General features: G+C 46.8%; 1 protein-coding gene across 3 annotated transcripts; it reads left to right on the top strand.

The window, feature by feature from the left end:
- Positions 1-46: 46 nt before the first annotated feature.
- Positions 47-25,984, top strand: gal3st1a (galactose-3-O-sulfotransferase 1a). 3 transcript variants are annotated; one of them, XM_038784720.1, is made up of 4 exons: positions 47-313; positions 5,545-5,610; positions 14,095-14,243; positions 24,032-25,984. In XM_038784720.1, exons 2-4 carry the CDS (start codon positions 5,608-5,610, stop codon positions 25,185-25,187), a joined length of 1,308 nt encoding a protein of 435 aa, XP_038640648.1. In that variant the 5' UTR covers positions 47-313; positions 5,545-5,607; the 3' UTR covers positions 25,188-25,984. The 3 variants fall into 3 exon arrangements, with proteins under 3 accessions (XP_038640648.1, XP_038640734.1, XP_038640825.1); XM_038784806.1 differs by having other exon boundaries at positions 47-312; positions 5,541-5,610; XM_038784897.1 differs by lacking the exon at positions 47-313 and adding an exon at positions 820-951.

Below are 25,984 nucleotides of genomic sequence, written 5' to 3' on the forward strand. Positions count from 1 at the left end.
AGGTCTCAATCTGACGGGCCAACAAATAGATCTGGTGCCATGCTGTACCAGTTCTCTTTGCACTTTGGATCAGATTCTGGAACTGAGTTGCTTGTGTGTTGTTCAGTGAGGAGAGGGACTTCATTGACTATTAAACAAGGAGCATGCTGCTGCGGCTGCCGCTGGCTGGGGTCGGGGCAGCTGATCAGTAAAAGGTGCTATCGAGGTCTCCGGCGAACACCCCCTGGGTGCCAGGATTCAGCACTGGGAGAACACAAAGCGTCCAAGGCGGTCCAAACATCACCAGCCACAACCTGGATGACATTGATACAAGGTTAGTTACAATAAAGCATTTTGCTGCTCCCACCCCCCACCTGACCGTTGTTTGTAGATACATTAATAATTAATTCAGGACATTAATACAGATGTCCACATTCGTTGTGAAATTGCAGATTCGGCGTATTTATTAAATCATGATGCTTTAACATCTCATCATTGATGTAAAAAAAGTGCAAAGCTATCATTTCGAATCATCGAATAAATGGATTCTACATAAAATGTATTGCAGTTTTGAATGTCCGCAAGTTTTGAATAGTACAGGAGATATATTAATAACCAGAACAGTCCAAGCTCTGGAGGCGTGAGGCTTTTTGCCCCACCAGAGTCAGTAAACTGCTCAAGTCCTCGTCACTGTGCCTCACTGAAATAAATATCCAAGAGCGCAGGGCGCACACACAAGAATATCGCCAGGACAATAGAAATCATTGACTAATGAGCAATGTAGCCGCGCAGTCTGAAGGGAAGACAAAGACAATCCTAAATGGAATAATCAAAGCCGAACATGACATTGCTTTAAACTGGGGTGGAGCACTGTAACTGAGTGAAGATCACCTTCAGTGAGCAGGGAAAACTCCCATCAGAGTGAGAAATAGTGGGAAGGATCTGATCAAGACAATCAAGAATCTGGAAAAGGTAAACTGATCGTTTGAAAGATGTTTTCTCCTGCATTAGTCTTAAATCTGTTCATTGAGAACTGCCCGGGCGTGTCATTTGAAACCTTGGGAAGATCAAATCTCACTTCCAGATTTTAAATGTAATCTGCTATTATCTGAAGTTTGCAATCTGGGATAAAATGGATCATTTGGGGCTCAGGTTTAACCTGTGCAGCGTGGCTGATTCTGCAGCACTCTCTCTCCTTCTCTCTATGTGCCCAGGCTCATTCCCCGCCAGATGGGTTTTTTTTTAATTTAAAGTACCCAATTCATTTTTTCCAATTAAGGGGCAATTTAGCGTGTCCAATCCACCTATCCTGCACATCTTTTGGGTTGTGGGGGTGAAACCCACGCAGGTACAGGGAGAATGTGCAAACTCCACACAGGTAGTGACCCAGGGAGGGGCGGCAGTGCTCATCCAGAGGGGGTTTAAATTGGAGAAGGGAAGATGCAATGAAACCATCAACGGGTCCTCCAGTGGAAAGGTGCAATCTCGAGATTTGACTATTAATGATTTTAAAAATTAATTTACTGGACGTGGGCGTCACCAGTTCAGCCAGCATTTATTGCCCATCCCTAGTTGCCCTTCAGAAGGTGACGGTGAGTTGCCTCCATGAACTGCTGCAGTCCCTGAATTGTAGGTACATCCACAGTGCTGTTAGGAAGGGAATTCCGGATTTTGCTCCAGGAACAATGAAGAAACCGTAATATATTTCCAAGGGTGGCATGGTAGCACAGTGGTTAGCACAGTTGCCTCACAGCTCCAGGGTCTCAGGTTCGCTTGGGTCACTGTGCAGAGTTTGCACATTTACCCCATATCAGTGCTGTTAGGAAGGGAATTCCGGATTTTGCTCCAGGAACAATGAAGAAACCGTAATATATTTCCAACGGCAGCACGGTAGCATGGTGGTTAGCATAAATGCTTCACAGCTCCAGGGTCCCAGGTTCGATTCCTGGCTGGGTCACTGTCTGTGGAGTCTGCACATCCTCCCCGTGTGTGTGGGTTTCCTCCGGGTGCTCCGGTTTCCTCCCACAGTCCAAAGATGTGCGGGTTAGGTGGATTGGCCATGCTAAATTGCCCGTAGTGTCCTAAAAAGTAAGGTTAAGCGGGGGGGGGGGGGGTTTGTTGGGTTACGGGTATAGGGTGGATACGTGGGTTTGAGTAGGGTGATCATGGCTCGGCACAACATTGAGGGCCGAAGGGCCTGTTCTGTGCTGTACTGTTCTATGTTCTATCTTTGTGGGTTTCCTCCGGGTGCTCCAGTTTCCTCCCACAGTCCAAAGATGTGCAGGTTAGGTGGATTGGCCATGATAAATTGCCCTTAGTGTCCAAAAAGGTTAGGTGGGGTTACTGGGTTACGGAGATTGGGTGGAGATGTGGGCTTAAGTGGGGTGCTCCTTCCAAGGGCCGGTGCAGACTCGATGGGCCAAATGGCCTCCTTCTGCACTGTAAATTCTATGATCTATGATCTAAGTCAGGTTGATGAGTAATTTGGAGGGGAACCTCCAGATGGTGGGGTTCCCAGGTATTTGCTGCTCTTGTCCTTCTAGATGGTAGTGGTCGCGGATTTGGAAAGTGCTGTCTAAGGAACCTTGGTGAGTTATTGCAGTGCATGTTTATGATGTCACGATGACACAGTGGTTAGCACTGCTGCCTCACAGCTGCAGGATCCCAGGTTCAATTCCGACCTTGGGAGACTGTGTGGAGACAAAAAAATTACTATTAAGCTATTTTGCTGGTAGGGACAGCAGGTTTTCAAACAGTCGTACCAGATTGGCATCAGCAGTCACAGGATGTGGAATTTTACACTTGTTGAAGAGACCGGAGTGGTCACTCTCAATCTTGCTTTTGACTTGAACAGTTTTTCATTGAAGAGCCTCGTCAGCTACTCTTCGATAACCAGGTTTCTCTTGGCCTTGGTGCTGTTTTTGTCTACATTCTCCCTGTGTCTGTGTGGGTTTCCTCCCACAGTCCAAAGATGTGCAGGTTAGGTGGATTGGCCGTGCTAAATTGCCCTTAGTGTTCAAAAGGTTAGGTGGGGTTACAGGGTTACATGGATGGGGTGGAGGAGAGTAGGGTGCCCTTTCCAAGGACCGGTACAGACTCAATGGAGTGCATGGCCTTCTTCTGCACTGTAAATTCTATGATTCTATGATATTATAGATGGTACACATGGCTGTCACTGTTCGTCGGTGGTGGAGGGTTTGAATTTTTGTCCTGGAGCTGAGATGATTGACCTCCAACCACCACAACCATCTTCCTTTGTGCCAGGTATGAGCCAACCATTGGAGAGTATCTCTCTGATTCCGTTGACTCCAATTTAGCTAGGGATCCTTGATGCCATACTCCGTCAAATGCTGCCTTGATGTTAAGGGCAGTCACTCTCACGTCACCTCATTCAGCTCTTTTGTCCATGTTTGATCCGTGTCAGTGCAATATAGAACATAGAACATACAGTGCAGAAGGAGGCCATTCGGCCCATCGGGTCTGCACCGACCCACTTAAGCCCTCACTTCCACCCGATCCCCATAACTCAATAACCCCCCCTAAGCTTTTTGGTAACTAAATGCAATTTATCATGGCCAATCCACCCAACCTGCACATCTTTGGACTGTGGGAGGAAACCAGAGCACCCGGAGGAAACCCACGCACACACGGGGAGAACGTCCAAACTCTACACAGACAGTGACCCAGCGGGGCATCGAACCTGGGACCCTGGCGCTGTGAAGCAACAGTGCTATCCTCTGCAGCTCTCTGTCAATAACCGGGGAGGGGGGGGGGCAGTAAAGTGTTCATTCTCTGGAATCCACAGATTTCTATTTCAGAATTTCATTTACACATTGGTTGCAAGTGATTCCTGAACGGAGTTTGATCCAAACACACAATCAACATGAACACATCCCTTAAAATGAGGAGGAATCTCTTCAGCCAGAGGGTCGTGAATCTGTGGAACTCTTTGCCGCAGAACGATGTGGAGGCCAATTCATGGGTGTCTTTAGAATCATAGAATCCCTACAGTGCAGAAGGAGAGTCTGCACCGGCCCTTGCGCTAATGTAGCAACCTACCCAGGCCCAATCCCCGCTCCTGTCCCCGTAACCCCACCTAACATTTTGGGCAATATTAGCATGGCCAAATCAGTTAACTTGCACATCTTTTTTTGTTATAAATTTAGATTACCCAATTATTTTTTCCAATTAAGGGGCAATTTAGCGTGGCCAATCCACCTAATCTGCACATTTTTGGGTTGTGGGGGCGCAACCCACGCAGACACGGGGAGAATGTGCAATCTCCACACGGACAGTGACCCAGAGCCGGGATCGAACCTGGGACCTCAGCGCCGTGAGGCAGTTGTGCTAACCACTAGGCCACCGTGCTGCCCTTACTTGCACATCTTTGGACTGTGGGAGGAAACCAGAACACCCGGAGGAAAGCCATGCAGACACGTGGAGAATGTGCAAACTCCGCACAGTTACCCGATGTTGGATTCAAACCAGGGTCCCTGGTGCTGTGAGGCAACAGTGCTAACCAATGTGCCAACGTGTTGCCCTTTAAGACAGAGATAGATAGATTCTTGATTAACCAGGAGATCAGGGGTTATGGGGAGATGACAGGAGAATCAGAAACACATCAGCCAAGATTGAATGGTGGAGCAGGCTCGATGGGCTAATTCTGCTCCTACATCTGTGGTCTTATGGTAAGAAGTCTTACAACACCAGGTTAAAGTCCAACAGGTTTGTTTCGAATCACTAGCTTTCAGAGCACGGCTCCTTCCTCAGGTGAAGGAGCTGTGCTCTGAAAGCTAGTGATTCAAAACAAACCTGTTGGACTTTAACCTGGTGTTGTAAGACTTCTTACTGTGCTCACCCCAGTCCAACACCGGCATCTCCACATGAATGAAAATGAAAATGAAATGAAAATTGCTTATTGTCACAAGTAGGCTTCAATGAAGTTACTGTGAAAAGCCCCTAGTCACCACATTCCAACTTGTCCAGGGAGGCTGGTACCAGAATCGAACTGTGCTGCTGGCCTGCTTGGTCTGCTTTAAAAGCCAGCGATTTAGCCTGGTGAGTTAAACCAGCCCATAGTTATGGTCTTATGGAAAGGCAGCTGCCAATTATCAGGATGTGTGAAACACAATTCACTTGAAATGAAGACCAGGCATATTTTCTCATTCCACAACGCTTAATATATTGTTTCCTCCGTAATCATAATGCGTTTATTACGCCCTGCTCATTGTAGATGTAGTTTGTCAGAGAAGGAGGTGTTTTGCATCAGTAAGTTGCAGCAATCAGATAAAGAGGTTGTTGTGATGTATAGTAATTTCTGGTCGTTAAGGCGAGGATTTAAGCCTTTCTGACGTGTGGCAGCCTTGTTTACGTATAACCATGACTTCAGGTTCAATGTCACACTCTGGGATCATGTGTAATCCAGGAGGTTTCCATTTACTGGGCAGCATGTATAATTTATAGATCCATGGCTCCCCAGTAAAGTGCAATGCTGCATCTCTCCTTGCAACGATCTGCCTGGGCCACAGTTCACCCTCTTCTTCTGTGTCTTTCCTCTGGCCAAAGGTTGGATATCGCGGGAGTCGGTGTGAGGACATGGCTCCAAGTTCTCGCCTGTGATCACCATTCATGGTAAGAATTACACCTCACGCGACACAGCTGCACGATTACACACCTTGGCTCAAATGTCCCATTTTCAAACATCGTTTTTTTAAAATTTCCTATGAAATTCCGAATACTCCAACCGGCCTTTAAATAACCAAATCATTTTGAAAAGCGCCGAGGACAGAATGCCTTATTTCAATGCTGAAGATTCAGAGGGGAAATCGTGGAATGTCCACAAGTCACTGATTTGCCAAATCTGTAAAGCAGCTTCACGTTTAGAGCGTGTGTCTGAGTGAGCTGAAAGGGGTCAGACAAAATTGATTCGGGATCACTTTTAAACAGACTGTCTTCAGTCCAGATGCTTGTTATGTCTGACATCCTGGAGAAGATGTTGCCCCGGGCACTATAACCTGCTGATCGAATACATCAGGGACCTCCCGTTGTAACCATTAAACTGATTGTCTATACCTGTAACCTTTGGCCGATGTCCTAAATATCATTTTCTTCGTCCGTGTCTCGCCCCTAATTTCCTCCACTGACTTCGATGTTTCGTAATCATAATTGTCATTGTTTTAACATGCTTGTCTCTTCTTGCTGTTAGTGACACTGTTCTCAAAGTTTAAAAACTTTTTCTCCCGCACACATACTCCCACACAGACATGTGAGGTACCCCTCCCACGCACACACACACATATACTCCCACACAGACATGTGAGGTACCCCTCCCACACACACACATACTCCCACACAGACATGTGACGTACCCCTCCCACACACACACACACACATACTCCCACAGGCATGTGAGGTACCCCTCCCACACACACACACACACACATATACTCCCACACAGACATGTGAGGTACCCCTCCCACACACACACACATATACTCCCACACAGACATGTGAGGTACCCCTCCCACACACACACACACACAGACATGTGAGGTACCCCTCCCACACACACACATACTCCCACACAAACATGTGACATACCCCTCCCACACACACACACACACACATACTCCCACAGGCATGTGAGGTACCCCTCCCCCACACACACACATATACTCCCACACAGACATGTGAGGTACCCCTCCCCCACACACACACACACACACATACTCCCACGCAGACATGTGATGTACCCCTCCCCCACACACACACACATATACTCCCACACAGACATGTGAGGTACCCCTCCCCCACACACACACACACACACACACACATATAGTCCCACACAGACATGTGAGGTACCCCTCCCCCACACACACACACATATACTCCCACACAGACATGTGAGGTACCCCTCCCACACACACACATACTCCCACACAGACATGTGAGGTACCCCCCCCACACACACACTCCCACACAGACATGTGAGGTACCCCTCCCCCCCCCACACACACACATATACTCCCACACAGACATGTGAGGTACCCCTCCCACACACACACATACTCCCACACAGACATGTGAGGTACCCCCCCCCACACACACACACTCCCACACAGACATGTGAGGTACCCCCTCCACGCACACACACAGACTCCCACACAGACATGTGAGGTACCCCCCCCCCACACACACACTCCCACACAGACATGTGAGGTACCCCTCCCACACACACACACACACACATACTCCCACCCAGACATGTGACGTACCCCTCCCACACACACACACATACTCCCACACAGACATGTGAGGTACCCCTCCCACACACACACACACACACACATACTCCCACACAGCCATGTGAGGTACCCCCCTCCCACACACACACATACTCCCACACAGACATGTGAGGTACCCCTCCCACACACACACACACACACACATACTCCCACACAGACATGTGAGGTACCCTTCCCCCCCCCACACACACTAATTTCCTCCACTGACTTCGATGTTTCGTAATCATAATTGTCATTATTTTAACATGCTTGTCTCTTCTTGCTGTTAGTGACACTGTTCTCAAAGTTTAAAAACATTTTCTCCCGCACACATACTCCCACTCAGACATGTGAGGTACCCCCTCCACGCACACACACAGACTCCCACACAGACATGTGAGGTACCCCCCCACACACTCCCACACAGACATGTGAGGTACCCCTCCCACACACACACACACACACATACTCCCACACAGACATGTGACGTACCCCTCCCACACACACACACATATACTTCCACACAGACATGTGAGGTACCCCTCCCACACACACACACACACACACACACACTCCCACACAGACATGTGAGGTACCCCCCCCCCACACACACACACAGACTCCCACACAGACATGTGAGGTACCCCTCCCACACACACACACACACATACTCCCACAGGCATGTGAGGTACCCCTCCCACACACACACACACATATACTCCCACACAGACATGTGAGGTACCCCTCCCCCACACACACACACACACACACACACATATAGTCCCACACAGACATGTGAGGTACCCCTCCCCCACACACACACATATACTCCCACACAGACATGTGAGGTACCCCTCCCCCACACACACACACACACACATACTCCCACGCAGACATGTGATGTACCCCTCCCCCACACACACACACATATACTCCCACACAGACATGTGAGGTACCCCTCCCCCACACACACACACACACACACACACATATAGTCCCACACAGACATGTGAGGTACCCCTCCCCCACACACACACACATATACTCCCACACAGACATGTGAGGTACCCCTCCCACACACACACATACTCCCACACAGACATGTGAGGTACCCCCCCCCACACACACACTCCCACACAGACATGTGAGGTACCCCTCCCCCCCCCCCACACACACACATATACTCCCACACAGACATGTGAGGTACCCCTCCCACACACACACATACTCCCACACAGACATGTGAGGTACCCCCCCCCACACACACACACTCCCACACAGACATGTGAGGTACCCCCTCCACGCACACACACAGACTCCCACACAGACATGTGAGGTACCCCCCCCCACACACACACTCCCACACAGACATGTGAGGTACCCCTCCCACACACACACACACACATACTCCCACCCAGACATGTGACGTACCCCTCCCACACACACACACATACTCCCACACAGACATGTGACGTACCCCTCCCACACACACACATATACTCCCACACAGACATGTGAGGTACCCCTCCACACACACACACACACACACATACTCCCACACAGACATGTGAGGTACCCCCCCCACACACACACACACACACACTCCCACACAGACATGTGAGGTACCCCCCCCCCCCCACACACACACACAGACTCCCACACAGACATGTGAGGTACCCCCCCCCCCCCACACACACACACAGACTCCCACACAGCCATGTGAGGTACCCCCCCTCCCACACACACACATACTCCCACACAGACATGTGAGGTACCCCTCCCACACACACACACACAGACTCCCACACAGACATGTGAGGTACCCCTCCCACACACACACACACACATACTCCCACACAGACATGTGAGGTACCCCCTCCACGCACACACACAGACTCCCACACAGACATGTGAGGTACCCCTCCCACACACACACACACACACATACTCCCACACAGACATGTGAGGTACCCCTCCCACACACACACACACACACACACACACTCCCACACAGACATGTGAGGTACCCCCCCCCAACACACACACACAGACTCCCACACAGACATGTGAGGTACCCCTCCCACACACACACACACACATACTCCCACACAGACATGTGAGGTACCCCCCTCCCACACACACACATACTCCCACACAGACATGTGAGGTACCCCCTCCACACACACACACATATACTCCCACACAGACATGTGAGGTACCCCTCCCCCCCCACACACACACACTCCCACACAGACATGTGAGGTACCCCTCCCACACACACATACTCCCACACAGACATGTGAGGTACCCCCCCCCACACACACACACTCCCACACAGACATGTGAGGTACCCCCTCCACGCACACACACAGACTCCCACACAGACATGTGAGGTACCCCCTCCACGCACACACACACTCCCACACAGACATGTGAGGTACCCCCCCCACACACACACACACACACATACTCCCACACAGACATGTGACGTACCCCTCCCACACACACACACACACACACACACACACACACACTCCCACACAGACATGTGAGGTACCCCCCGCCCACACACACACACAGACTCCCACACAGACATGTGAGGTACCCCTCCCACACACACACACACACACACATACTCCCACACAGCCATGTGAGGTACCCCCCTCCCACGCACACACATACTCCCACAGACATGTGAGGTACCCTTCCCCCCCCCACACACACACACTAATTTCCTCCACTGACTTCGATGTTTCGTAATCATAATTGTCATTATTTTAACATGCTTGTCTCTTCTTGCTGTTAGTGACACTGTTCTCAAAGTTTAAAAACATTTTCTCCCGCACACATACTCCCACACAGACATGTGAGGTACCCCTCCCACACACACACACATACTCCCACACAGACATGTGAGGTACCCCTCCCACACACACACACACATACTCCCACCCAGACATGTGAGGTACCCCTCCCACACACACACACACACATACTCCCACACAGACATGTGAGGTACCCCTCCCACACACACACACACACATATACTCCCACACAGACATGTGAGGTACCCCTCCCACACACACACACATATACTCCCACACAGACATGTGAGGTACCCCTCCCACACACACACATACTCCCACACAGACATGTGAGGTACCCCCTCCACACACACACACATATACTCCCACACAGACATGTGAGGTACCCCTCCCCCCCCACACACACACACACTCCCACACAGACATGTGAGGTACCCCTCCCACACACACAGACTCCCACACAGACATGTGAGGTACCCCCCCCCCCCCCACACACACACACATACATACTCCCACACAGATATGTGAGGACCCCCCCCCCCCCCCCGCTCCCACGGACAAATTCACATACACCCACGCACAGACAGGTAAGGTCCCCTCAGGAGGAATCGCTACGAATGCGCCCCCCCCCCCCCCCCCCCCCCCAACAGGGTAGGGGTTTGCAGAGGAGACATTTCCAACTCGCCGGGCTAAGGTCAGTCAGTTCAGCAGAACTCGGGGATGGAGTATTTTGTTAGCTATCCACTGGCTTCACCGACCCAGACTCGGTGCCGCCACAATGGGCCACCCTTGTTGCTGCTGCTCCCTTTGGCCATTTCTGGTCAAAGTACCTCTGAGGCAAAACGAATCTCATCCCCATTTGTCAAGTGAAGGGAAAGCCAGCAACTGCAGTTTGGAAAATAGGGGAAAGTTTCATGTACATTGAAAAGGTCCATTATGTAGCCAACTGCAGTGGCGCATTAAAACAAACAGCAGCAGACACGCATTAATACTGCTGTCGATCTTGTGATTTCTATAAGCATTACAAAGCAGCAGGTTTTCGCCCGAGTTTATGACCACATTTACACCCTTTCTATCTCGCTCTCGCACAGTTAGTGTGTAGTTATATAGTGGGATTTACGCCCTTTCTATCCCGCTCTCACACAGTTAGTGTGTAGTTATATAGTGGGATTTACACCCTTTCTATCCCGCTCTCACAAGTTAGTGTGTAGTTATATAGTGGGATTTACACCCTTTCTATCCCGCTCTCACAAGTTAGTGTGTAGTTATATAGTGGGATTTACACCCTTTCTATCCCGCTCTCACACAGTTAGTGTGTAGTTATATAGTGGGATTTACACCCTTTCTATCCCGCTCTCACACAGGCAGTACGTGGTTATATAGTGGGGTTTACACCCATTCTATTCCACTATCACACAGTCAGTATGTAGCTATATAGTGGAATTTACACCCATTCTATCCCGCTGTCACACAGTCAGTATGTGGTTATAGAGTGGGATTTGCACCCATTCTATCCCACTGTCACACAGTTATCATGTAGTTATATCGTGGGATTTACACCCATTCTATCCCACTGTCACACAGTCAGTATGTAGCTATATAGTGGGATTCACGCCCATTCTATCCCACTGTCACACAGTCAGTATGTAGCTATATCGTGGGATTGACACCCATTCTATCCCGCTGTCACACAGTCAGTATGTAGTTATATAGTGGGATTTGCACCCATTCTATCCCGCAGTCACACATTCAGTATATAGTTATAGTGGGATTCACACCCATTCTATCCCGCTGTCACACAGTCAGTATATAGTTATAGTGGGATTCACACCCATTCTATCCCGCTGTCACAGTTATTATGTAGTTGTATAGTGGGATTCACACACATTCTATCCCGCAGTCACACAGTCAGTATATAGTTATAGTGGGATTCACACACATTCTATCCCGCTGTCACACATTCAGTATATAGGGGGATTCACACCCATTCTATCCCGCTGTCACAGTTATTATGTAGTTGTATAGTGGGATTCACACACATTCTATCCCGCTGTCACAGTTATTATGTAGTTGTATAGTGGGATTCACACACATTCTATCCCGCAGTCACACAGTCAGTATATAGTTATAGTGGGATTCACACCCATTCTATCCCGCTGTCACACATTCAGTATATAGTTATAGTGGGATTTGCACCCATTCTATCCCGCTGTCACAGTTATTATGTAGTTGTATAGTGGGATTCACACCCATTCTATCCCGCTGTCACAGTTATTATGTAGTTGTATAGTGGGATTCACACCCATTCTATCCCGCTGTCACAGTTATTATGTAGTTGTATAGTGGGATTCACACCCATTCTATCCCGCTGTCACAGTTATTATGTAGTTGTATAGTGGGATTCACACCCATTCTATCCCGCTGTGTTATACAGTAGCCGCTCAGGTGATGGGACGCTCCTGAATATTGGGATGCTTAGCGGTTTATTTTCCAGGTGTTTTGTTTGATACTCTGCTTCGACCAGAACCAAAATATGATAATGTAACGAAAAATGCAATCCGATTCAAAAACTGAACAATTGCCTCTCTTCTGTCGGGCTCCGGAGCAAATAGTCCGGGGAGAAAGTGAAATAAAACAGACGATGGTGGAATTGTTGAGCAGGTGTTTATGGGGAGAGAGCAATAAGTGTTAACCTTTTCACTACCCTGGAGAGTGTTTGTAGCTTTATCCATTTTTATTTCAGCTGCCGAAAGGTACAGGTAGGCGAGGTTGTAAAGCAGGCTTATGGAATGCTCTCCTTCACTGGCAGAGGTATAGAATACGAAAGAAAGGATGTAATGATGGAATTGTGTAAGACGCTGATGAGGCCAAACTGGAAAATTGTGTATAGTTCTGGTCACCACATTACAGAAAGGACGTTACTGCTTTGGAGAGAGTGCAGAGGAGACTTACCAGCATCATGTCAGGAGGGCTGGAGAATTGAAACTGGGAGGAGAGATTGGAGGAGTTGGGGTTGTTTCACTTGGAATAGAGAAGGCTGACATGATTGGAGATGGGTGACAGGATTGAGATCTGTTCCCCTTGGCAGAGTTCAAAAACCAGGGCCATCGATTCGAGCTAACTGACAGAAGGATTACAGGGGACATGAGGAAAGACGTTTTCACACAGAGGGTGGTGGGTGTTTGGATTCTCTGTCTGAGTTGGTGGTGGAGGTAAAGATGGTAAACTCTTGGGGAACGTACCTGGATCTGCACCTTAAGTGCTGTAAACTGCAGGGCTGTGGGCCAGGAAGATGGGATTAGAAAGGGCATCCGGGGTGATTTGAATTGGCATGGACAAGATGGGCCGAATGGCCCCCTTCTGTACTGTACCATTTGTATGGTTCTATAGTGTCCTACACCAGGCAGTATTTCGTTGGTTTTTGTGAGCTACCTCTGAACGGGAGACCGGGCGACCTTCAGTTAAACTCAATCGTTAAATGGATAAGTTTTTTTTACAAAACACTTTAAAGTATCTTATTCCTCAGCCACGTCTCCTTTATGGGGGGGGGGGGGGGGGGGGGTGCGCCCTGTTTTATTTCTGCTGTTCATGGCAAGAAGTTGCGAGTTGGAGTCAGTGAAGCAGAAAGTGGCTGGCGCCCTTGCTGTGATGTGTTTGTGCGTCTCTAGCGGTTCAATGTGGATGTGTGACTGGGCAAGTTCCCCAGCTTCACTGAGAGGGAGGGAGGGAGCACAACAATTAGAGGCAGCCAGCTGAGCACAAGAAAGCAGCATCTGTGAGGGATCCCTGAGCTTCGTGTGACCCAGGGAGCAGGACATTCCTCTGTCCGAAGCCGGGGTTTTTCTCTCTCTCTGTTTTTGTTTGCTTGTTTATTTTGACCTGAAACCTTGGCGATGGGATGCAGGCAGCTGAGGAAGAGAGCTGCAGAATCGACCACCTCGCTGCGGGGTTTCAGCTGCCTGGCTTCCAAGAAACTGACCTTTGGGCTGTCCTCTTTCCACCAGTCAGGCAAAGGACTACTGCAGGTCATGCTGAAGCAGGTGAAGCAATGGAAGTCGATGTGCAAGGGGCTTGTCCTGGGAACTCTGCTGACAACGTGCATGATCCTCCTGTACTCATACGCAGCGCCTCCTCACCAGTTCAACCTTCAGGAGTAAGTCCTCTCTCTTCACCCTCGGTCTAAGCTTCATGCATATTTTACTTATGATGTTATTACAGTTTGAAGTGCGATGCAGTGAGTAGCACTTGAACAGTGCGTTCATTTATTAAATGAGTTAGACTAAAGTTTCTAGGTGATCCAGTGTGTGTGGGAGAGGGGTCATTCATATTCTCTTTAAATAGGAGGTGAACAATGGTTTTATTTGGACAATATACATCTCACTAATTTTTTTTTCACAATGGGTTTAATGACAATCTGTATTCCAAGCTCGCTCCATCACTCCAGGCGAACATGTTCACCTTAGAAAACATGTTCAGAGATCGCCCTTTCCTGATATATTTGAGAATGTTCTTGAGAAAGTGTAATTCAAAAGTCTCGGGGCATACCTGCATTTGAAACTGTGAACTTCGGGATAAGAATTCCAGCATAATTCTACTCCAGTCGTAAAATTAAAATCTGCCATTCTGCTTACCAGTGTGCACAATTCCTGGGGTCACCATGGTGGGCAAAAGAACCCTCTGTTACTGAGTCACACAATAAACATTTAAGCAGCACCTTTAGGATCGTAAAATGCCCCAAAGCCCTTTCACAGGAGCGCTGTCCAACTACATTGAGGGCGATGCAATGGCCTAGTGGTATTGTCACTGGATCATTAATGCAGAGGCCCGGGCAAGATCTGGGCACCCAAATCCCATCATGCAGAAGGGGAAATTTTAATTTAAAAAAATCTGGAATTAAAAGTCTAATGATGATCAGGAATCCATTGTCCATTGTTGTAAAATGCCCTTTATGGGAGAAAATCTGCCATCCTTATCTTGCCTGGCCTAGAGACACAGCACAGGGGCTGGTTTAGCACACTGGGCTAAATAACTGGCTTTTAAAGCAGACCAAGGCAGGCCAGCAGCACGGTTCAATTCCCGTAACAGCCTCTCCGAACAGGCGCCGGAATGTGGCGACTAGGGGCTTTTCACAGTAACTTCAAGTTACCCACATCCTGTAAAAACATTAATATGGAGTCCCACGAGGAGCCAAAAAGCGAAAATGCTGGACGTTACTCAGCAAGTCTGGCAGCATCAGGTCAGAAGTGGAGATATTTGGTGATAATTGCACAATCTTCAGCACCATTCGCAACCCCTTAGACACTGAAACAGTCCATCTCCAAATGTGACCAGGTCAAATCCAGTTAATAGTCACCGCGTAATACCGTTTAGGTGGCCGATTCGGGGAAAACATTTCATCTTCGATCAGCGAAGGCACAAGACTGTGTCATTTAGAGGAGAATATCCACAATCTGCCGTGACTTTACATGTTAGCTGGAACAGGCCTCCATGGCTTGGATCATAAATGGAACTAGCCTTTTTGGCTGTTAGATGGAGAACTAACCCCATTCCTCAATGAGGGTGCTAGCAGTTATACTGGCCAATTTCTTTGATATTCCCCTCTATGGGCTCTGCTGTCTACCTCTTTCAAATTCCTTGCCTTTAGAAATGATCTTTGTAGTCCCACTGATCTCTGGTAAAGAGTGTTTTTGATATTGCCATTCACACCTCAATGTCTTTAAACTCCTGCTAATCTTGTTACTGAGAAAATTGCATCTCATGATGCCTTGACGTGCCTGCTAGTGTTGTTACTTTTCTGTTATTTTATTTATCTCAGGTTCACAGATAATCACGTTAACTTTCCACATTTCCTGCACATCCCCTCTTCTTAAGAATAATGCGTCTTAATTTGAAAAACACTTTAACTTCTGAATGATTTCTTAGCTGTTCTATTTTATCAACCATTACAAAGATTTAAAAATATGCATCAACAGTGAAATTATACCCCAGAGAATTTTTCCCCCATGTTCCCAAAAGTCTCTTTTATACTCGTGATAAAGCGTCCACATGATGTTCTCGCCCTTGGCCACATGAACAATTTTTTAATTAAATGGCTTTAGCAATGGGCTCCAACGGAATAACTTGGTGTTCCGACCTCAAAATCTTTCCAGAAACATCGGGGACCATGGTGTGTATATATGATTGTTTCTGCAGGATTACTGGCAATGTAAATCTCAAAATATTGTAGTGGCAGTACCAAGCATAAAGTCTCCTTTTCAATAGTGGAATACTTCTGTTAATGGCTATTTAATTTCCTTGAGAAATACTCTTCAGGTTTCTCAATGCTACGTCCATCTTCCTGCAACAACACAATCCCGCTAAGCATCCACAGCCAGTTTAAACTGCTTGTCGCAGTTTAGTGCGGTTAACACTAGTTTTGTTAACACAGTTCTTAAATGTTTGAAAGCCATTTTGTAGTCCTCCTTTGAAGTGCTTTTTTAAGAGCTCTGTGAGTGGTGCTACCACACTGCTAAAGTGCCGCATGCACTTGTGATAGAATCTGCTCATTCCCAAAAACTTTGAAATCTCTTTTCTTGTGGTGCGTTCCGGAAGATCCCAAATGGCCTGTATTTTACATCACGTGGGGTCATTTTATCATGTCCCAGGTATGAAATTTGGACTTTAGCAAATTCGCTTTTTTTCTAGATTCATGACAAGATTGGCTCCTTTCAAGGACAACAGTTCTTTAAACTGGCACAGATGTTCTTACCAACTTCGACTGACCACTACTAAATCATCAATGTGTACTGCACAGTCACTAAATGATCAATGTGTACTGCACAGTCACTAAATGATCAATGTGTACTGAACAGTCGTTAAATCATCAATGTGTACTGCACAGTCACTAAATCATCAATGTGTACGGCACAGTCACTAAATCATCAATGTGTACTGCACAGTCACTAAATCATCAATGTGTACTGCACAGTGACTTCAATAAATTTATTTGTGAGTCTCTGAAAAGTTGCAGGTGAATCCTTCATCCCACACAGCATAACTTTGAATTGATAAAGTCCATTCGGGGTCACAAATCGGAGAACTCTTCTCCCTTCTTGGTCAAAGGTGCTTGCCAATAGCCCATTGGCTATTGCCAATAGCCCATTGGCAAGTCTATCTTTGTTATAAATTTGGACTGTCCAACTCTATCGATACAATCTTCCAAACGTGAATAGGAAATTAATCCCTCTTGGTGACGGTATTTATTCCCTTGTAGTCCACAGAAAGCCTTTCTGTTACATCTGGTCTTGGCACTATTATGGCAGGGGAGCTCCAAGCACTAGAATTCAATTAAATAATGTCATTGTGGAGCATATATTCAATTTCCTTCTGTAATTATGATAACTTTTCTGGATTTAACTTTTCTGAAGTTAACCTCTTTGGATGTTGCTTTATTGAACTGTGTCTCCCACATCTACATCATGTATTGTTACCTCCGTTCTACCTAATTCTACTGCCACCCTTTCAGACACAGCTTTGCAGATCATAACAACTCGCTGCGTAAAAGAAATTCCCCACATTTCATCTCTGCTTCTTTTGACAAATCTGTGTCCTCTCGACAGTTGCTGCTACAGGAAACAGTTTCTTCATATTACTCAAAACCCTTCTTGATTTTGAACACGACTATTGAATCATCCTGTAATGGTATCAGCGCTAAGAGGGCAACCCCAGCTTCTCTAGTGTCTCCAACTAAATGAAGTCCCAGATTCTTATAACGTTCCAGTAAATCTCCTCTGCACCCTGCCTAAGGCCTTGACATCCTATCATCTGTGGTGCTCAGAATTGGACACAATATTCCAGCTGGGTTTTTTAAAAGTTAGGCCCAATTTCCATACTTTTGTCTCTTATTTTAAAACCAAGGCTCCCATGTGTTTTTTTTTAAACTGCCTTAATCGATCTGTCCAGGCACCTTCAAAGATTTGTGTATGCACTGATGCTAACTCTTGTCATTTTATCGCAATGGGTTTTGCCGCTGCTGATGCAGCGAGCCATTGGCTGCCAGCGGGGACTTTCTAGGCCCGCCAAATGCGTGTTCTTTTTGCTGGCTTGCCCGCCCCTCCACCGGGGAACCCACTGCGAAAGGGGTGGGGGTCAACTCTAGCAGGACTGGAAGATCCCACCAGCTTGGGGGGGCTGGCAGATCTCGCCAGGTGTTTCTGTTCTCTGCTGCACAGCATTGCCTGAGCAAGTAGCCGCATATCACCTTACCGAAAAACAGACGACGGACAGGGGAAGATTTCATTGGTGCCAGCTGTCAGAGTGCATCAACTCTACACTTGGGAATTCCCTGTCTCTCAAGACCTTACATCATCTTAAAAATCTTCTCAAACCTGATCATTTTGGCCAAGTTTCCCATCCCATTCCTTTCAATTGCCATGTGTAAAACATCTATTTTTCTACCTTCAGGATGCTATAGAAATGTAAGTTGTTGCTTCCAACCCAGGTTAAAAGCAGAAGGAAATGTTTCACTCCATGCACGGGTTTATATAAGTGGAATATGGGCTCTGTGAATGAATGGTTCTGTGCCCTAAATGACCCTATTGCTAGGGTTACTGGGTTACGGGGATAGGGTGGAGGTGTGGCGGTGTAGGCTTATGTAGGGTGCTCTTTCCAAGGGCCGGTGCTGACTCGATGGGCTGAATGGCCTCCTTCTGCACTGTAAATTCTATGTTTCTATGACTCTTTGACTAGAATGTTGTAACCAGCATGCTGTTCCTAATGTAACCAAAACTGTGTGCCACTTACACTTGCTTTTTTCCCCATTTAACCACACAATTACAATAAAAATTCTCCGGCCCGGCAGCATGCCAGCATAACAACTGTGATTATAAGTGGTGGGGAAAGCGGTGGGGATTGCTGAAACCCTGGGGAGAAGGTGGTGTAGTGTAATGTCACTGGACTGCTAATCTAGAAGCCCAGGCGAATGCGGGTTCAAATCCCACCATGACAGCAGCTGAAATTGAAATTCAATTAGCAAATTTGGAATTTTAAAGCTGGACAACTGTTATCGATTGTTGTAAAACCCCTCTGGTTCACTGATGCCCTTTAGGGAAGGAAATCTGCCCTCCTTGCTGAGTCTGGCCTTCTTGTAACTCCAGGCCCACAACAATATAGCTGCTGGGCAGCACGGTGGCACAGTGGCACCAATATAGCTGGCTGGGCAGCACGGTGGCACAGTGGCACCAATATAGCTGGCTGGGCAGCACGGTGGCACTGGGACCTCATGGCGCCAAAGTCCCAGGTTCAATCCCGGCTCTGGGTCACTGTCCATGTGGAGTTTGCACATTCTCCTCGTGCTTGCGTGGGTTTCGCCCCCACAATCCAAAATATGTGCAAGCTAGGTGGATCGGCCACGCTACATTGCCCCTTAATTGGAAAAAAAGTGAATTGGGTACTCTAAATTAAAAAAAACAAAAAAAACAATGTGGTTGGCTTTTAACTGCCCTCCGATATGGCAGAGCAAGCCACTCGGTTCAAGGGAAATTAGGGATGGGCAACAAATGCTGGCCTTACCAGCAATGGCCACATCCCATGACGGAATAAAGCCAGGTAATAATAATAATCTTTATGAAAATCCCCTTGTCGCCACACTCCGGCGCCTGTTCGGGTACACTGAGGGAGAATTCAGAATGTCTAATGCACCTAACAAGCACGTCTTTCGGGACTTGTGGGAGGAAACTGGAGCACCCGGAGAAACCCATGCAGACACGGGGAGAACGTGCAGAATCCGCACAGACAGTGACCCAAGCTGGGAATCGAACCGGTGTCCCTGGTGCTGTGAAGCAACAGTGCTAACATGGGGTGGGCTACAAAAGAGCCTCCTGCACCATGGGCCCTACATTGCCAATAATAATATAATAATCACTTATTGTCACAAGTAGACTTCAATGAAGTTACTGTGGAAAGCCCCTAGTCTCCATATTCTGGCACCTGTTCGGGGAGGCCGGTACGGGAATTGAACCCACGCTGCTGGCATTGTTCTGCATTACAAGTTAGCTGTTTAGCCCACTGTGCTAAACCAGCCCCAATAGCATAAGGTTTGAGAGTACAAAAGTGGCACAGGTGTTTTTCAAAATTAAAATTGTTTTAACTGTTTCACATTCACTTTATTCATAGGTGCATCATCATCATTTAGTGAGACTAGCTTAGTCAGGGAACTAAATGTACTGGGGCATGCCTCTTGGTTGGCACTCCTGGATGATTATAGGAGAGTTAGGGACATTTCCCTTATGTGGAAGGAACAATGTTGTGCTTTTTTAATTCAAAGTTCCTGTTAGTGTCCAGTGTTGTCCTTACCACAGTGTGGGACTGGCCTTCCCTTCCATGTATGGTCAAGGACCTTGTCTGAGTGCAATCACAGTACAGATAATTCAAATGTTATATGTGAACTCGATATCCGCTTAGCAGTGTGCCAGCCATACACTAAGGTGGACAGACCTTTGGACGGTAATGACACTGCCCTTTAGGCTTCTAATTTTCTTACCTTGACCGACTGCCGCTACCACAGATCCCCACCGCACCCAGGCTGACAGACCCTTCCTACTTCCCAACTCTATGCCTCTGACTCCCCCTATCCCTATCCTCCCCGGATTCCTGTTCCCCTCCTTCATTCCCCAACCCCACCCTCTGTCCTCCCTTGGATCCCTCTCCTACTCCTCTGGGCCAGCAGTACCACTCCACAACCCCCCCTCAACACTGACGCACGCTTGCCACTCCCAAGCCCCCATGCAAGCTGCCGTTCTCCTGCTTCCCTCCCTTGTACTATCGAGTTAAACAAGAAAATCTGCTGCCCTTACACACCACTGCACAAAGCCGGCAGGCGAACACACACTGCTGCTTTTACCTCTGTACCTCAACCCACTACCAGGAATTCACAATTTTACATCCACCTAATTAACTCATCCTACCTGACACATTTCCCATTCCTGTGGGCTCCATAAAATCCCACCCTGTGACTCAAAGCCAGAGTTTTAACATGTTTAAAACCTCCTACCAGGTATATAACCTGGATCCTTTGAAATAAGGATTAAAATCTTAACTGCCATGTGTCAACATTCAGTCAGTAAGGGCACTTAAGATGCTGTTCAGCAGCACGGTAGCATAGTGGTTAGCACAATTGCTTCACAGCTCCAGGGTCCCAGGTTCGATTCCTGGCTTGGGTGACTGTCTGTGTGGAGTCTGCACGTTCTCCCTGTGTCTGCGTGGGTTTCCTCCGGGTGCTCCGGTTTCCTCCCACAGTCCAAAGATGTGCAGGTTAGGTGGATTGGCCATGATAAATTGCCCTTAGTGTCCAAAATTGCCCTTCGTGCCGGGTGGCTATACTGGGTTATGGGGATAGGGTGGAGGTGTTGGCTTGGGTAGGATGATTTTGCAAGAACCGGTGCAGACCCATTGGGCCGAATGGCCTCCTTCTGCACTGTAAATTCTATGTTCGGAACCACATACACCAAGAAAAGCCCAGGTTCATTCACTGTTCTGAGATAAACCAATTTCAGTTCAGTCTATGTGAGGGGTGCTATACATGGCCTTGATATCCTCCCTGTGCTAGTGAACAAGGTTTAAAAAAATTAGTCAAGGACGTTACTCCATCAGATGGAAATTATCGGGGAGACCTACACCAATGGAGTAAGTGTGCACAAGGGTGCAGCCTCATTAAACTTTCAGGGTGGCACAGTGGTTAGCACTGCTGCCTCACAGCACCAGGGACCTGCGTTCAATTCCAACCTTGGGTAATGGTCTGTGTGGAGTTTCTACATTTTCCCTGTGTCTGCGTGGTTTTCCTCTGGGTGCTCTGGTTTCCTCCCACATCCTCCCAATTTGCCCCTTAGTGTCCAGAGATGTGCAGGTTAGATGGGGTTATGGGGGTTACAGGGATGGGGCAGGGGAGTGGGCCTAGGCAGAGTGTTCGTTCAGAGAGTAGGCGCAGATCTGATGGGCTGAATGGCCTCCTGCTACACTGTAGGAATCCTATGATTCTATTCTTCCATAGTACATTCAAATGAAGGTCTCATTGTTAAATCAAGTACGCAGCACAGAAACAGGACAGGCATTTATGATCCACACAAACCTCATCCCATCTTATGTCAACTAACCTCATCAACATAGTCCTCTATTCATTCTAGATTATGATCTAGAATGTGGTGGAAGTGGATTCAATAGGAACCTTTCAAAATGGAATTGGATATGTATTTGAACACTTGGAGATAAAATGGGGAAAGAGTACAAAGAAGAAAGAACAAAGAAAATTACAGCACAGGAACAGGCCCTTCGGCCCTCCCAGCCTGCACCAATCCAGATCCTTTATCTGAACCTGTTGCCTATTAAAGAGTAGGAGCATGTGACTAATTGGACAGCTGTACCAAAGGGCTAGCAAAAGCCAGATAGGCGAAAAGGCCTCCTCTGCTGTACCATTGTACTGGAGTGGGAGCGTAGATCCTTCTTTTAACACATGCAGGGATAACAGGTAGGCCTTTAAAAAACGTTTTTTGAATAAAGGGCGTTGTGTGTTTTGTGGCAGCGGAGGTGGCTCACAATTGGCCACCAGTCAGATCTTCCAGTCCTGCCACTGTCAACAGGTTTATAGCCTCCGTAACTGTCAATCCGCAGACATGGGTCGTCATTGACGGCACCAGAAGATCCTGGCAGCGGGAACTGCCTGAAAATGTCGGCCATAGTTTTTATAAAGTGCTCTGATCCATTACAGATTAAATAATCAATCAATACTGGTTTATGTTGAGGAAATAAATTGCATCTGAGATGTTAAATGTAAAATTAGAGTTTCAATCCAACAAGGACAGGTCCAGCAGCCCCACCATTAATTAACAGCTTGGTGTCTCGTAAGGTTTTAACATCATCATTGGGACACTGAAATTATTTTGATGATTATAATGTTCCATTAATGCTGGCTGTGCAATGTCTAATTCAAATGTTACTGCTGAAAAAAGAATCCTTTGTAATATTGTGAAGTTTTCATCAGCATTGCCTTGTATCTCATACGGAGGCAGTGGCGTGGTGGTACTGTCACTGGGCTAGTCACCCAGAGACCCAGAGCCAGGCTCTGGGGACTTGGGTTCAAATCCCGCTATGGTAGATGGTGAAATTTGAATTTGATTAAAACAACCAATCTGGAATTAAAAGTGTAAAGACCATGAAACCATTGTCGCTTGTGGTAAGAACCATTCTGGTTCACTAATGCCCTTTAGGGAATGAAATCTGCTGTCCTTATGTGACTCCAGATCCCTCAGGGATGAGCAATAAAAGCTGGCCCAGCTAGCGATGCCCATGAACAAATAAAAAAAGATGCAGGTTTATGCAACACATCCCTCTCATTTGAGAAAATGATAATCTGAGCACCTTTATTTAATTTGTTTCATTGACCACAGGCTAGCAGAGGAAAGGAAAGTCTGTTTAAGAAATGCTTCATTTTCAATAAATGATTACTCAGAAGCCGAGGGAGAGGTCACAAAGAATAGTGACACCAGTGTGCATTAAGATTACTTGTAGTGACCCAAGGTACCTTTAAAAAGGACACAAGGAGTCCACACTGATAAGATAAGAAACAATGTTTTATTTACACAAACGATATGTACACAACCCAGTAGATCCCTGAGGTTGGTGCTATACTGGCCGACCTTATATACATGAGTTAATTGACATACCCCCATCCCTAGCAGGTACTCCGCAAGGCGCATAGGGAAGACAAGCAGATTCCCACCTCATAGGTTCCCTGCAGGATAATACAGTGCCCTTGGTATTATAAAGTTTATAGCCAATAGTAAATCCTTTCACAAAAATGAATGGGGAATTTACATCTCCTATCAGATAAGCAAAATGTTGAAAAATCTTGTATACTAAAACTGTTAACATCCGCACAGTGTTTCTAACATATTTTGCTTCTCTTATTAGAGTTCCCGTTCCTTATTCATGCTCTTACAAACCCGCGCATGCCAGGAATGCCCCCCGGACAAATGGCTCCCATTTCACCTCGGAGCTAAGCAAAATCTGCACCCCTAAGGAAGATATCATGTTCATGAAGACACACAAGACAGCCAGTAGCACTATCCTCAACATCCTATTCCGTTACGGGCAGAAACACCGCCTGAAGTTTGCCTTTCCCAATGGCAGGAATGACTTTTACTACCCATCCTACTTCGACAGGAGCCAGGTGAAGGACTACAGGCCAGGCATGTGTTTCAATATCATCTGTAATCATATGAGATTTAACTATGAAGAGGTTCACAAACTACTCCCGGAAGACACTGTTTATTTCACCATCCTCAGGAACCCTGCCTATTTATTTGAGTCATCTTTCCATTATTTTGGTTTAGTGATCCCATTCACCTGGAAAATAAGCGGAGAGGACAAACTGGCTGAATTCCTCAGGGAACCCCACCGATATTATGATCCAAGTGGCTTTAACTCCCATTACTTGAAAAATTTGCTATTTTTTGACTTTGGCTATGATAATAACTTGGACATCAATGACCCCAAAGTAAAGGAGCACATTAAAACTATAGATGAAAAATTCCAGCTGGTCATGCTCCTCGAATATTTTGATGAATCCCTTATTCTTTTGAAGGACGTAATGTGCTGGGACCTGGACGATATTTTATATTTCAAATTAAATGTACGGAAAGATTCCACTGTATCAAGAATGACTGGAGAATTATATGACAGGGCGACAAACTGGAACAATATTGACTCCATGTTGTACCAATACTTCAATGCTACGTTCTGGAGAAAAGTGGAGAGATATGGGTTCGAACGCATGGAGCAAGATGTGGAAGAATTGCGCAGGCGCAATGATAACATGCAGTCGATCTGCATTGACGGCGGGCAGCCAGTGGATGCCAACGCCATTCAGGAGGCATCTTTGAAGCCATGGCAACCACTCGGTGAACGCTCCATCATGGGCTACAACCTTAAGGAGAACATCAGCAGAAAGCATAGGAAGCTCTGCAGGAAAATGCTCACCCCTGAGCTACAGTATTTAAGTCAGTTGGGAGTCAATCTATGGATAACAAAATTATGGTCCTATATCAGGGATTGGTTAAAATGGTAGCTGGCTCTACTTGAACTGTGATGGGCTTCCTATTCACAACGCTGCCATTATGACAGCCACAGGGAAGAGCAGAATTTGATTCATGCCGCAGACCAATAAATCTTGGGCATTGTGCTGCTGCCATTCCAGATTGCCATGCAACCACAGGGAATCATTCAAATATGTAAAATATTGCCCACCTAGGGTACAGTTCAAGATTTCGCTTTTCTCTTTAAATTTCTATTCGTAATATTGACATTAGGTTGGAGCTCCAGATTCTACACTACAATGCTTTGTAAAATATCCAATACCTACTTCCAGCTGCAATTATGACTTGTGAAGGATGTAAATGAAATAACTGTGAATTAGAAGTACGTTCGCATGGGCCAGAACACTGACCAAGTGCAGAGAGAACTCTGACCAATGCCACCATGCAGCCATGGGGACTATTCCTGAAAGACTGCCCACTTGATGCTTCTCAAATAACTTATGACCTACATAATGAATTACTACATATTTATAAGAAACCCCCTACTCACCTTAGAATCCAGAGTATACTTTTAAAAATCGAATAGTCTTAAATTACTTTAAGGAATCCACGTCTGCTTTTTCTTACGCTATTAAAAGCACAACCATGTTTTTGGAGACATTACATTGTTACTGTGCAAGCCCATATCAATGGCCATGCTTTATGCCATGGCAGGGTAGCAAACCTGTACAACACCGTTTTTAATGAAGTTTTCTCAATTTGGCTGCGCAAAGCAAGTTGATGAATGTATAGGCCTCTGAATAAAATGTGTTTTTTAATATCTATCCCA

Source organism: Scyliorhinus canicula, chromosome 1 (genome assembly GCF_902713615.1).
Source record: "Scyliorhinus canicula chromosome 1, sScyCan1.1, whole genome shotgun sequence".
Lineage (NCBI taxonomy): Eukaryota > Metazoa > Chordata > Chondrichthyes > Carcharhiniformes > Scyliorhinidae > Scyliorhinus > Scyliorhinus canicula.

Coding starts and splice junctions, on each gene's coding strand:
- gal3st1a (XM_038784720.1), top strand. Junction 14,244..24,031: donor CACCAGTTCAACCTTCAGGA/GTAAGTCCTCTC, acceptor TTCTCTTATTAG/AGTTCCCGTTCCTTATTCAT.